The 12,038-nt window shown below is 38.0% G+C and overlaps 1 protein-coding gene across 2 annotated transcripts in view; it reads left to right on the top strand.

Annotated features, from left to right (window-relative positions):
• ATAD2B (ATPase family AAA domain containing 2B) overlaps positions 1-12,038 on the top strand; it is a 75,156-nt gene that overhangs the window by 42,964 nt on the left and 20,154 nt on the right. Inside the window, exons 18-23 of one of the 2 annotated variants that reach the window (XM_027749277.2) lie at positions 49-235; positions 892-1,077; positions 1,706-1,841; positions 2,141-2,322; positions 4,866-5,025; positions 7,998-8,120. In XM_027749277.2, coding sequence (XP_027605078.1) covers positions 49-235; positions 892-1,077; positions 1,706-1,841; positions 2,141-2,322; positions 4,866-5,025; positions 7,998-8,120 — 974 coding nt within the window. Of the gene's footprint in view, positions 1-48; positions 236-891; positions 1,078-1,705; positions 1,842-2,140; positions 2,338-4,865; positions 5,026-7,997; positions 8,121-12,038 lie in introns of both variants that reach the window. The other variant, XM_027749276.2, reaches the window with a different exon arrangement.

Raw genomic sequence — 12,038 nt, 5'->3', positions numbered from 1 at the left:
ATAACATTGGTGTGTTAATTGACTTTTGTGATTGTTATTCTGTTGCAGGTCAGCTTATCACCAGCCAACCTCTTACAGACCGAGATTACTGCTCTCTGGAGAAAGAGGTTCGGGTCAGACTTCGCACCTTGCTCCAGCACTATTGCACACTCTGGAAAAATTCTCTGTACACAGGCTAGACCTGCCAGCTCTTTATTCAGTCAGTGCCAAAACACCTGAAGAGTCATGTGCACAGGTGACATTTCAGATTTCTCTTGTAATGAGTCAGTTATGTAACTCTGTAAAAGATTAGTTGCACCAATGTAAAGGCAACCTAGCTAGAATGTAACCTAAAATCCAGATTTTCATAGACTCCTATTTTCATGTTTAAAATAAAGAGGTCTCTAGAGGGTGATGGAGAACTCTAGTTACTAGTGAGAGTAATTACATTTTTAACCTGCCCCCTAATACCAAGTAATCTTAGTCTTGGTATTCGGTGCCTGATATTCATTTTATTCACTTGTATATGAATTGATATGCTGTGGTTCTAGATTCACTTGCTTAGTTTTAAATGTTTTAGGCTTCAAAACAGTTGGCAGTGGATTTTGTATGGATTTCAAATCAGTTGAATCTTCATCTCGATCAGTTAATAGCGAGTTTTTAAAACATATATGACAAGTAGTTGCTCTGTGCTCCCTGGTATATTGACGTAAGATAATTGAATGCTACAGCCAAGAGTCACAAACACTTGTTTAGAAAGTCTTTAGTGTTAGATAATTTTATTCTGCTGGAACATTTGTCTATAAAATACCACAAACATGAGTCATTTCCTAATCCGCAAAAATTTTGTTACTCACAATTGATACTAACAATTATTTCCTTAGTTTATATATCACTGTTTCTTTTAATTAGATCTTTCGTGAAGCTCGAAGGACAGTACCAAGTATCGTTTACATGCCTCATATTGGTGATTGGTGGGAAGCTGTCAGTGAAACTGTGAGAGCTACTTTCCTAACTCTGCTGCAAGATATACCATCTTTCTCCCCTATATTTCTACTGTCTACCTCTGAGTCCATGTTTAGTGAATTGCCTGAAGAGGTAAGTTTATTGAGGAAGGAGATGTTGTTAGGGAGTTCTGTGCTCTTCAGAATGTTTTGGTCGTGTAAAACCACTTTGTTTTGTAATGGTTTTCTAACTTAATTTAATATATGTCAAACTGAAAATGTAGTATTAATTGAATGTTTGCAGTTTTCCTTAATGAGGGATATATGTCTATATTACTGATTTTTTCATAAGCTCCATGCTACTCTGATGAGGAGACAAAATTGTTAATTTTGTCTGTTGTTTATATGGTAAATTACTGCATTATAATTAAATGCAGATTAATATAAAGACCTGACCTTTAGCTTTACGTCTTCCGAGGCTCAGGATGAGGGAGGGAAGTTCCTTTTTTTTTTTCCCTCAACATTTTTTTTTACTCTTTTTTTTTTTTCTCCTGCCCTTTCTCTGCCTTTCACTGCAGAGGTGGCCATTGTTAGGATTGTGGGATACTGCAAGTGAGAATTACAAGTATTGTTTTACCTTTACTGTAAACACTGCTTTAGGTAGAGCTTACTGTCTTCTGTCCTGTGGCTGACTTTGGAAAGTTTGTGACTAGTGTTTTGATATGGTCATTGATCATGTATTTCTGAGTGGGGACTCAATTTTACTAAATTTTTTTCCCTAGGTGAAATGTATTTTCAGAATCCAGTATGAAGAGGTTTTTTATATTCAAAGACCAAGTGAAGAAGACAGATTGCGATTTTTCAAAGGCTTAATTCTTGATGAGGCAGCAATGCCCCCACCAAGAAGGAAACAGGCTGGTAAACTAAGTTACAGTAAAACCAATTATAATGTGATCTGAATGTTTTATTTTGTGTTATGTTCCTTTTTAAAAAGGTGTGGGTAATTAACATGTGGCAGTATTAATCAGTGCCCAGAATAAATTTCATAGTTAGAGTTAACAGTTTTGGAAGACGGAGAGCTGTGGGGTTAAGGATGCAGTGATAGTTAGATCCATGAGGCAGATTAAATTTATATGGTGGAATTTGAAGTGGCATAATCCCAAAAGCCACGGTGTTGTTAATATTTCCATTGTCTGACTTCTTGGTTTTTTCCCTAGCTCTTCGTGCTCTGGAAGTTCTTCCTCTTGCACTGCCATGTCCTGCCCGGGAGCTGTCGGAGGCAGAGAAGCAGCGGATGGAGGACCAGGAAGAGAACACGTTGCGAGAGCTGCGGTTGTTTCTCAGGGATGTTACCAAGAGGCTGGCCACAGACAAGCGCTTTAACATCTTCAGCAAACCGGTGGATATTGAAGAGGTCTTGTTTCAGTAATGTGCAAACAATGAAGTTGAAGCTATTAGAAAAAGAATATAAATTAAAAAAGGGAACGGTTAAGTTAGTAAGAAAAATAGATGTTTGATCCATGATCTTTCCAGTCTAGAGTGTTGATTTTTTAGCTGGTGAGATAGTCACAGCCTCATCATCGTGATGCAAAGATTTGGAGTATGTTCTATTGCCAGTGACCTGTCGAAAGCCCTTGTGCATTCCTCTCAGTTTTATAACTGAAACCAGCATTTTAAAATGCCAACATTCCTATCCCTACCAGTGCTCCTGAAATATTTGATACCGTGGATATAATTCTTTAATAAAAGCTTTTACAGCATTGTAATCATAGACATGATAATATTGGGAAAATGATCTGTGTTCTGTAATGTATTCAACATTAATAGTATTGTTGAATAATTTCAGCAGTAATGCTTGTGGCTGCCATTAATCACAGCTGGTAGCACATTATAAGGCATTAACTGGTCGATTATGGAGTGTGTGCACCTAACTGATGAGACAGTTCGATCTGCAAATCTATTTTCAGGTGCTGCTGTATGAATAGGATTGTGTTTGTCTGACTTTGAGATCAGATGCTGGCCCACTGCAAGCTTTGCACAGGCTTGCTAACCGAAAAAAATATTCCTTAATTGCTTCTAAAGAGAGAAACCTCTCTTTTGGAAGACATTAAGATAATATGGGACATTAGAAATCCAGCACTGTAAAAAGCAGATTTGGAGTGTAAATTCCTTGCAGGGTGGAACAGGTATCTCTTATGGGCCCATGCAGTAGTCCTCTCTTGACCTTTCCATAGTGTTTGGTAGCTGACAGCTTTTGAAAGACTGGCAAAAGCTGTTTAACATGGCATCTTCTGGTATGAGCATGGTCTGAGCAGTAACTTGGTTTGATTTTTCTTACGGAACTGTTTGGGAGGTCCATTATTGTAGGAAACTCCTCTGCGTGTAGTAGAAGTATTTTCTTTCCCCAGAGCATTTGTGGTATAAACTTACATGAATAAGAGCATGTAAAGAAAGAACCAAAACGTATCCTTGGTTTGTAGATGGAGAGAATCGAAATGTGAATTTGTTATTTAAACCCTTGCCAGAAACTCTGCTAATATATCACAACACTAGAAATCAAATGTAACCCTCTACGTCCCACCTAATACATTTAAGAACAGGACTAGCCTTTCCTTTTGTATAACAGACTCTGTTGTACAGTCTACTTGACTTCCTTAGGAAAAGTTAGTTCCACTCCTGCTTGCACTGCAGAGAATGCTGCTGTGTGATAAGTCAAGGATTTTTCTGGCTAATTCAGCAGTAACATTTACAGGTTCCAGTGAGGATTTTCTCATGCTAAAAGAAAAGGATGTCTGTGGCTTGGCTTTCCAATCCCTGAACCAGTTATCATCATGTTTCCATGTAGGGAGACAAAAAGAGAATTTTCACCATTTTAATTTTTCATAATAAATTTCAATGCCTGTATTTAAGGAATTAGGTGACAGATTGCTGTCCACTGAAGTAATCCATTATTGTTAGTTTATGTTGTAATATATGTCTACAGGCACTATATTAAAAAATAAATTCTTAGGAGCCGTTATGGCTTGATCTGAATATCTCTTTAACTCTTCAGGGCTTTGGCAGTTCCCATCATATGTGGGTGATTTTTCAGAAGAAAAAATGCAGTACTGTTTCAGAGACTGCCAGTGTTTTTAATTAATCACACTGAAACATTCAAATGTAGGGTTTTTTTTCTTTGAAGTAAATAACAAATTCATAGGTTTGTTTTTTTTTTTTGGTGAACTTTGTTACAGCAGCTGTGCTGATGCATTTGACTATCAAGCTTGAGACCCATATGGTACCATTAATTATGTTAAACACTTTTTAGTGTACCCTAGTGGTTGCTGAATCTCCAGTTACGATCTAAGCTCATCGTAAACTGTGACACAAGGCTTTTTCTTTACACTGTCCTTCTGTACAGTCAGTCTAATGTCTGCAATCAGTAAAACCTGACTTTTCTTTGTTAAATGAGTGATTGAAGAAAGTATTTAATAGAAGACATTTAAAAGCTGATAATTTGACTGTTCGGTTAATTGAGAACTTTATGTACAGGGTGAACAAACTAGAGCTTCCCTAATTTTTCCTAGTGTTTCAAGTTAGGGGTGATGGTTTTTGCCCTTTCAGTCCAAGACAGTATTATAAAACTATAAAAAACTATAAATAAATCAGTCTAAAATAAAAAATACATTTACATTAAAATGCGTTGCCTCAACAATACTGTTAAATTAATTTTGAGAAATGAATTGATGACTTACTGAAGAAAAAGTAGCTTTGGAAATCCTCTGTTTTTAGTCTGATACAACTTCTGTTTTCAACATAAATTTGTTTAAAAATCAAAATGTCTGGTTAATGTCTTAGAGCTATGCATGTGGAATGAATCCAAGGATAAAAAATGTGAAATTGTCAGTGTTCAAATGGAATGCATATGGTCCTGTGTCATTTCTGTGTGCTGTTTGTTTGTAGGTTTCAGATTACCTTGAAGTTATCAAAGAGCCAATGGACCTATCAACAGTAATAACCAAAATTGATAAACACAACTATTTAACAGCCAAGGATTTTCTAACAGACATTGACCTGATCTGCAGTAATGCATTGGAGTACAATCCAGACAAAGACCCTGGAGGTAAGAACCTGCTTTGTTTTGACCTATCTAAATCTGAAAGCTTGGTATTTAAATCCTGTGTTTGGTTGCTATTCAGGCATTTCAAGAAATTGCATGCTATGTGATAATTAAGATAAACAAGTCCTAAGAGTCTGTGGTTTTAGTATTCTGAGGCATATAGTGCACTGGGGGACATTACAAGAGCAGGAGAACTACAGCATTCAGAGTTGTTTTCTAATAAATTAGGTTTTGTAGTTCCGTTTCGAATTTGATAGCTCCTTTTCAGTGAATAGGCTTTGTGTATGCAACAAACCCCACCGTAATTTGGAGAGCTCTGTAGAGAATCCTGCACACGATCTGGCAGTGGCCTGCTGTATTTCCATATTGGCTTAGAACATGAAATTCATACACAGAAATTAAAGTCTATGTATTTGGGGATAGAAATAAAACAGGATAAATCACCAGGCAAGGGAGTCAGTTGCAGCTGATTAGGAGAGATTAGACAGTACTGTCTTGACAAAGTGTGATGGGATGCTTTCAATTAAAATGGAATTTGTAGACTGAAATGCATGTAAAAGCTGTTCACGCTTCAAACTAAGGAAAGAACATCTTGTGTGCTCTTTGCTAGGGCTGCCTTACAGTGCACATTGCCAAAAGAAAGCCTTTCAGCTGGCAGCTTCAAGTGTCATCAATAAAATAACATCAACAAAACCCCCTCTTTTAATGTAGTTGTATTTAACATATGATATACTTGGACGTCAGGGTTCATCTACAACTGTAGTCCAATGTGTTAAAAAGTTTTTTATGAAATCTTGTGAAATTGTTTTACCATTTTCTGTATTTTCACTTCTCAAATTTTTGATTTTCTGAGGCATTTGCAAGTGTCTCATGTGGACTAGATGCAGTATAGTCTGGTCAAACACTTAGACTTGTTTTGCATTGCCTTTTGAACCCAGTACTGGTTCATATCTGTAGATGATCAACTATTTCTTCAGTTTATGATGCATTTTGTTTTACAACTAAAGAAGTCCATTGCTAATACACAGCAAAAGGTTTTCTATGTTCTTGATAACACACTTTTGAGGACTTGTAAGGTGTGATTGATGTGAACTAATGAAAGCCCTTGAGGGGCACTTGGGATTCTAAGTGTATCTGAAGAGCACCTGTTTAGGGATATTTTGATTTTCCTTGCTGTCAGAACTGAGCTGGGAGAAATTGATCTGGCTCTATCTAGGTTCAGTTTTGGATTGGAGGTAATGAAATATAGTTCTGTCCTCTACTGTTAACAACAGTATGATGCATTGCCCTTCTGGCATGCAGGATTTCTTGAGCTGTTGTGTGAACACACTGCTGAAACAGCACACCATGGCTATTCTGAGGAAGCATTCCATGCATTCAGATGCGTGCATTAACTGAATATTAACCTATAAATGTTCACATGCTTTAGAGCTGGGCATACATGCTTCCCTCTGCTTCATGCTTGAATTTGCAAAAGAATCATACTGTACCTGCTTCCGTCCTGTCGTTAAGCTGGCAAAGCAGTGAGAGTACCAGGCTAACTGGTTTTATGTGCAGTATGGATATCCAAAAGTGGCTTCTTTGGGGTTTTTTTTGCTGGTACTTTGCTATAAAATTTCAGATAGGTTCTATAGTGAAATGGGTAGGGTTTTTTTTCCCTCCATTGTTTGACTGGGAAATGTTCTTAAAGGCATGGAAACATAACCACTGAACGTTGGACATAATACTATTTGCCTCTTTGAAGCATTGTCTGTAGGAAGGTCTTGTGCATCACAGGATTAGAGGAAAGTAGTGGTTCATTAAAACACCCTGATTTGAATTTTATTTTTTTTCTCTCCCCTCTCTTCTTCCTTTGCAAGGGCAAATATCTGACCAATATTTTGAAGTCTAATATCTCAAAATTACATCTGCAAAGAATACAGTATATTTTTTTTGTAATAATAAAACATAATGGTTCATAAATACATGAGTAAAAACTTATAACTTCCAGTAGATTTTTGTTGTGGTATTTTTCCCCAGAAAACATGTTGAGCTCTTTTGAGCTGGATACTGGGTAGCCTTTTTCACTCAGCTTTTTTCTAGCTGTAAAATTTGCTGTTTCTAGACTTACAAACCTTGCTTAATAAATGTTCACTTATATTCTTAATTGTCATCTTTAAAGATTATTAAAACATTAAATCTGATAGTTGTATAATATGTTTTAGACATTAATGTTGATGCTTGCTCTTGAAGTACCTCCACCAGCTGGAAAAAGTAATCCAGTGTGGATGAATTGACAAATTAAATATGTTTGTACTAAAGGCAAACAATGACTGTTGTAGGTTTCATTGAAAGGCAACATTCTAGATGTCAATTTTCTCCACATATGGGCTTACTTATTAAGTTACAATTACTTTTCAAATGTCAACAGTGGAATAATTTCTTTTGTGCATTTCAAAGGTATGGGAACTGGTCTGGTTTTTTGTGAGTTGCATTTATGCTTCCAGCATGGGCAATTTATCCTGTTCCTCAAATAGGCATGAAAATGTGGCACCCGCAAGGCTTGTTTCTTGCCAGTTTTTCTTAATGGATTAAAGTGAGAAATATGTATTTAAAATAAGGAATAACGTAGTCTGTTTTAGCACAATTTTAAACTTTCTAGAAATTGCTAAATAATAATTAAGCAATAATTTCGGGTTAAAGAAAAAAACCAACAGGGGAGGAACATAAGCAAACCAGATCTACCTTACAGATGCAGATGGTGTCCGGTGTGATTTTGCAGGCAGTATAACTGAATGAATGTTCCTAGACCCCAGTGAGTGAATTAATTCCTGAACAAGGTTCTTGTTATGTCTGGGACTCTCTGTACTCTCTGTTACACTGTGTTACTACTGTCTGTATCAGACAACACAGATAATAGACAACACAGAAAAATGTAGAAATAGAAAAGAATTTACAAAATTGTGGTAAAACAAATGTGCTGTCCTGTTTTCTAGATAAAATAATTAGACATAGAGCGTGTACTTTGAAGGACACTGCTCATGCTATCATTGCTGCTGAACTGGACCCAGAATTTAATAAGATGTGTGAAGAAATCAAGGAAGCGAGAAGAAAAAGAGGTATGTTTAACTTCATTTATCTTAACACAACAACCTGTGGAGACCCCCTGTGTATGGCCAGTCTTCGCAAACGAAGATTTGGGAAAGGTCATTACCCTTCGAGCCTGCGCAGTGGATTTTTTAGGTGAGACACAGTGTGCGCTGAACTGAGCCCACCCTTTAATCCTGAGGTTCATCTGCCGGGGCCGAGCAAGCTCGGACGGTGTCAGGGAGGTCCTCAGGACGTAGGTTTGTTTAGAGTGACCTTCTCTCAGATGGATGGTCTTACAGGGCTGACGAGCTCCATCTGCCCGGAGGGGTTCCCTGACCGGGAATCGAACCCGGGCCGCAGTGAAGAGAGCGCCGCATCCTAACCACTAGACCACCAGGGGAGGCCCCTGTAGACAGATAGGAATGGCCTCACATCCACAAGCCCCTCACATCCCCCTTGTGAAGGACTTCAACCACCCCAATACGTGCTGGAGGGACAACACTGCAGGGTATAAACTATCCAGGAGGCTCCTGGAATGTGTCGAGGGGTAACTTCCTTCTCCAAGTGACAGAGGAACCAACAAGGAAAGGTGCTGTGCCAGATCTTCTCATCAACAAGGAGGGGCTGGTGGGGAATATGAAGCTCAGGGGCAGCTGGGTCTGCAGTGACTGTGAGGCGGTGGGGTTTGAGATCCTTAGGGCAGTGAGGAGGGTGCACAGCAACGACCACTATCCTGGCCTTCAGGAGAGCAGACTTCAGCTTCTTCTGGCATCTACTTTTTAGAGTCCCGTAAGATAAAGCCTTAGAGGGAAAGGGAACCCAAGAAAGCTGATTAATGTTCAAGGATTACCTCCTCCAAGATCAGGAGTGATATGTCCCAACAAAGAGGAAGTTAGGCAAGCACACCAGGAGGCCTGCATGGATGAACAGGAGATCCTGGACAAATTTAAACACAAAAGGGAGGCCTACAGAGAATGGAAGCAGGGAAAGGTAGCCTGGGAAGAATACGGAGAAACTGTCTGGGCAGCCATGGACTAGGTTAGGAAAGCTAAAGCTTTTCCTGATAGAATTAAACCTGTCCAAGGGACATCAAGGGCAACAAGAAAAGCTGCTGTAGATATATGGGATAGAAAACAGAATTTACGAATGTCCATATAAAAATAAATTTAAGAGGAAATATAGAATGCATGTTGGATGGTGCACATTAAAGGATGACTGAGCTCAAAAGTTGTCTACTTTTCCAAATGTATGAACTGGTCTGGTAAGACACTATCCTTTTCAAAAGAAGGTTGCATTGCCTACTGTTACAGATAGTACTGTAGAACCTGGTGAACAGATAAATGTTAGGACTGCTGTACCAACTGAAGATGTGGTGAAATCAGAGCTGTGTTCTGAAAGTGCCATGCCATGCAGTATAATAATTACGATAATGGAGAATGACATTTAAACCACTGGATTCTCAAGTCACCGTGGCATGTGCAGAAGAGCATTTTTGGTGATAGTATATTGATTTTTTTGGATTAAGAAACAACTATTACATCCACATTGAAGGGAACATGAGGTTGAAAATATAACAGCCCAGAATTAGGAAATAGAGACCCCTACAAAATTATCACAGTTGTTTTCAACTTCTAGTCCATAGACCTCCAAGTCTGTGTATGGCTTCTAAAGTGACTAGAGAAAGTAATCAAAAACCCAAACATATTCCCAGTGTGGGAACAGTGCTATGTTTACATAAAAGATTCTACCTCCATGGAAAATTTTTAAAGTTCTGAAAGTTGAAAAAAGGTTGAAAATCACTGAACTATAACATTAGAACAAAATTTCATGCTGAGTTAGGGATTATTGATTTCAATAATTCCAGCTTTACCTTGGCAAGTTGTTTCCTGCTTTGGCAAAAAAAAAACCCTGCATTATTTGATTTCGAGGTTGAATTGGCTGTTCTCAACTTGTAACTGCTGGTTCTTGAAATACTTCTGTCAGTAGATTGAAGACGCTTTATTAATAAATTTCTTTGAACTATGCAGGTATCTGTAGGCTTTTTCTTCTTCAGGTTAAAATGGATACAATTCCTTTTATTTTCCCATTCAGTCATGCATGTTTTTGTCTAATTTTGTGCAAGCCTCCAATGTGTGTCTTGAATTGTGGATAAGTGAACCAGTTGTGATTCACTGTGTATGTAAAACAGAACTAATATAATGCCTTCATTTCTCCTCTGTACTTTTCTACTGGAAGTATAAGAATATTCACAATTTGGTCCATAGTGTCATGCTGGGAGCTGTGCTCAGTTAATTATCTGAGTCCCTGTGATTGTTAAAGGTTATTGCTTCCGAGGTTAAAGTAAATGTTTGTAAGAGCTCTTTGTTAGAGCATGACTCTATGGCTTGTAGTCCTTTCTTGCAAGTTTGCAAGAACTAACTGAATACTCCCCTTCTTTCTGCGGCAGTGGCCAAGTAATATATGTACTTTTGGGGTCAAAACCCTATTGAAAGGAGAGAGTTTCTTAAGTCATAATTAAGGCTAATGGCATCTTGCAATGGAAAAAGCAGGTACTTTTGGTGTGAGATGCTGGTTAGTGGACCTTCAAATACGGGTAGACGACAAGCAGTGCCAGCTGATTGTAAAGGACGACAGCTCACAGACAGCAATGGGCAGGTTTCAAAGTGGATTCAGTACATAGGCATGGAAGTTGTTACAGTGCCACAGTGACATTTCAAAGATGCTCGTGCTTCTGGACCACATTGTGGAGGTTTCAAGAAGAAATGAGCTCTGCAGCTGGTCCAACTGTAGAATGTGGAGGGCTAAGATCACTTACTGGGTTAGCAAGGATGCAATACTTGGAATGAATGGAAGAAGCTTTGTTAGATTAACTGGTTATGAATGAAGGAAAATATATCAAGTTCTTGAGGTCTGAGGAAGCCTCAGGCTGTGAGGCAACAACAAGAGATTGTCCTGTTCCTGGATCAGAGGTTGTGTCAAAGATTGTGGTGATGCAGATCATCAGGATGGCAGCACTTCAGGAACATAGTCTTGGCACTGGTCATTGTAATGGATGGAAGGGATATGAAAGCTAATCAGCTTTGCCTTTATCCCGTTTTGCTCTATAGAATATACTTAGCAAGAGAGCAGAGCAGCACAACCACAGTGCATCTGCTGGTCTAGACTTTGACGTGTACCCTGTTTCAGAGAAGATGGAGCAAGGGATGAAAAAGACTAAAAGCTCCATATCTATTTTCTTCACAGTGCTTTTGGAAAGTTATTTAGCAGTCTTACACAGTTGTAAAATGGAAGATATTTTCTACATTGCTTTCTTTTTGTACAACTTTTCTGGTTTTGTTGGGGTTTTTTTTGGACAAATATACCATTTTTACTTAGTTCTGTGACTGGTGATCAGTCTCAGAAGTACGGCAGTGTAACAAAAAGATAGACTGTACAATAAAATCAGTATCTAGAAGTTAAACTAGAATTTCTTGTTCCTGTATGACTGAACTGGGGTGCTTTTGTTGAAAGAGCTGAACCTAAGGATAGCAAGTTTTAAGTTGGTAAAATAAGAACTATATATCCTAGATTATTGAAATTTGCAACTTCTTGTTGAGACTAGCAGATAAAAAGGTAGAAGTGGTGGATGTTTTGAGTAATGACATATGTTATGCAGTTTAAAATATTTGTAATGGTACCTAGAAATTTACACTGTAATTACTGTGAGGTGAGAGTTTCTTTGTGAATCTTTTAATTTCTGCATCAATTGGTTTTGATGGATGTCGGCTCTTGATCACTTGGTTCTGGTTTCTATTGAGACATGATAGGATATTTTGAAGACTGTTTTAGTAGTTGGATAGGAAATTCTAGTTCACAAATATGAAACTTCAGAGATTCGTTGATTTCTTTAAAATGTGCTTAACCAATATGAAAGTTTGCCTTTTTAGAATTTAATTAAAAACCCTATG

The sequence above is a fragment of the Pipra filicauda genome, unplaced genomic scaffold (genome assembly GCF_003945595.2).
Source record: "Pipra filicauda isolate LSUMZ 115617 unplaced genomic scaffold, ASM394559v2 scaffold209_size2725305_pilon, whole genome shotgun sequence".
Lineage (NCBI taxonomy): Eukaryota > Metazoa > Chordata > Aves > Passeriformes > Pipridae > Pipra > Pipra filicauda.
Note: the sequence above shows the minus strand (reverse complement) of the source record. Positions and strands in the feature narration are given on the sequence as shown.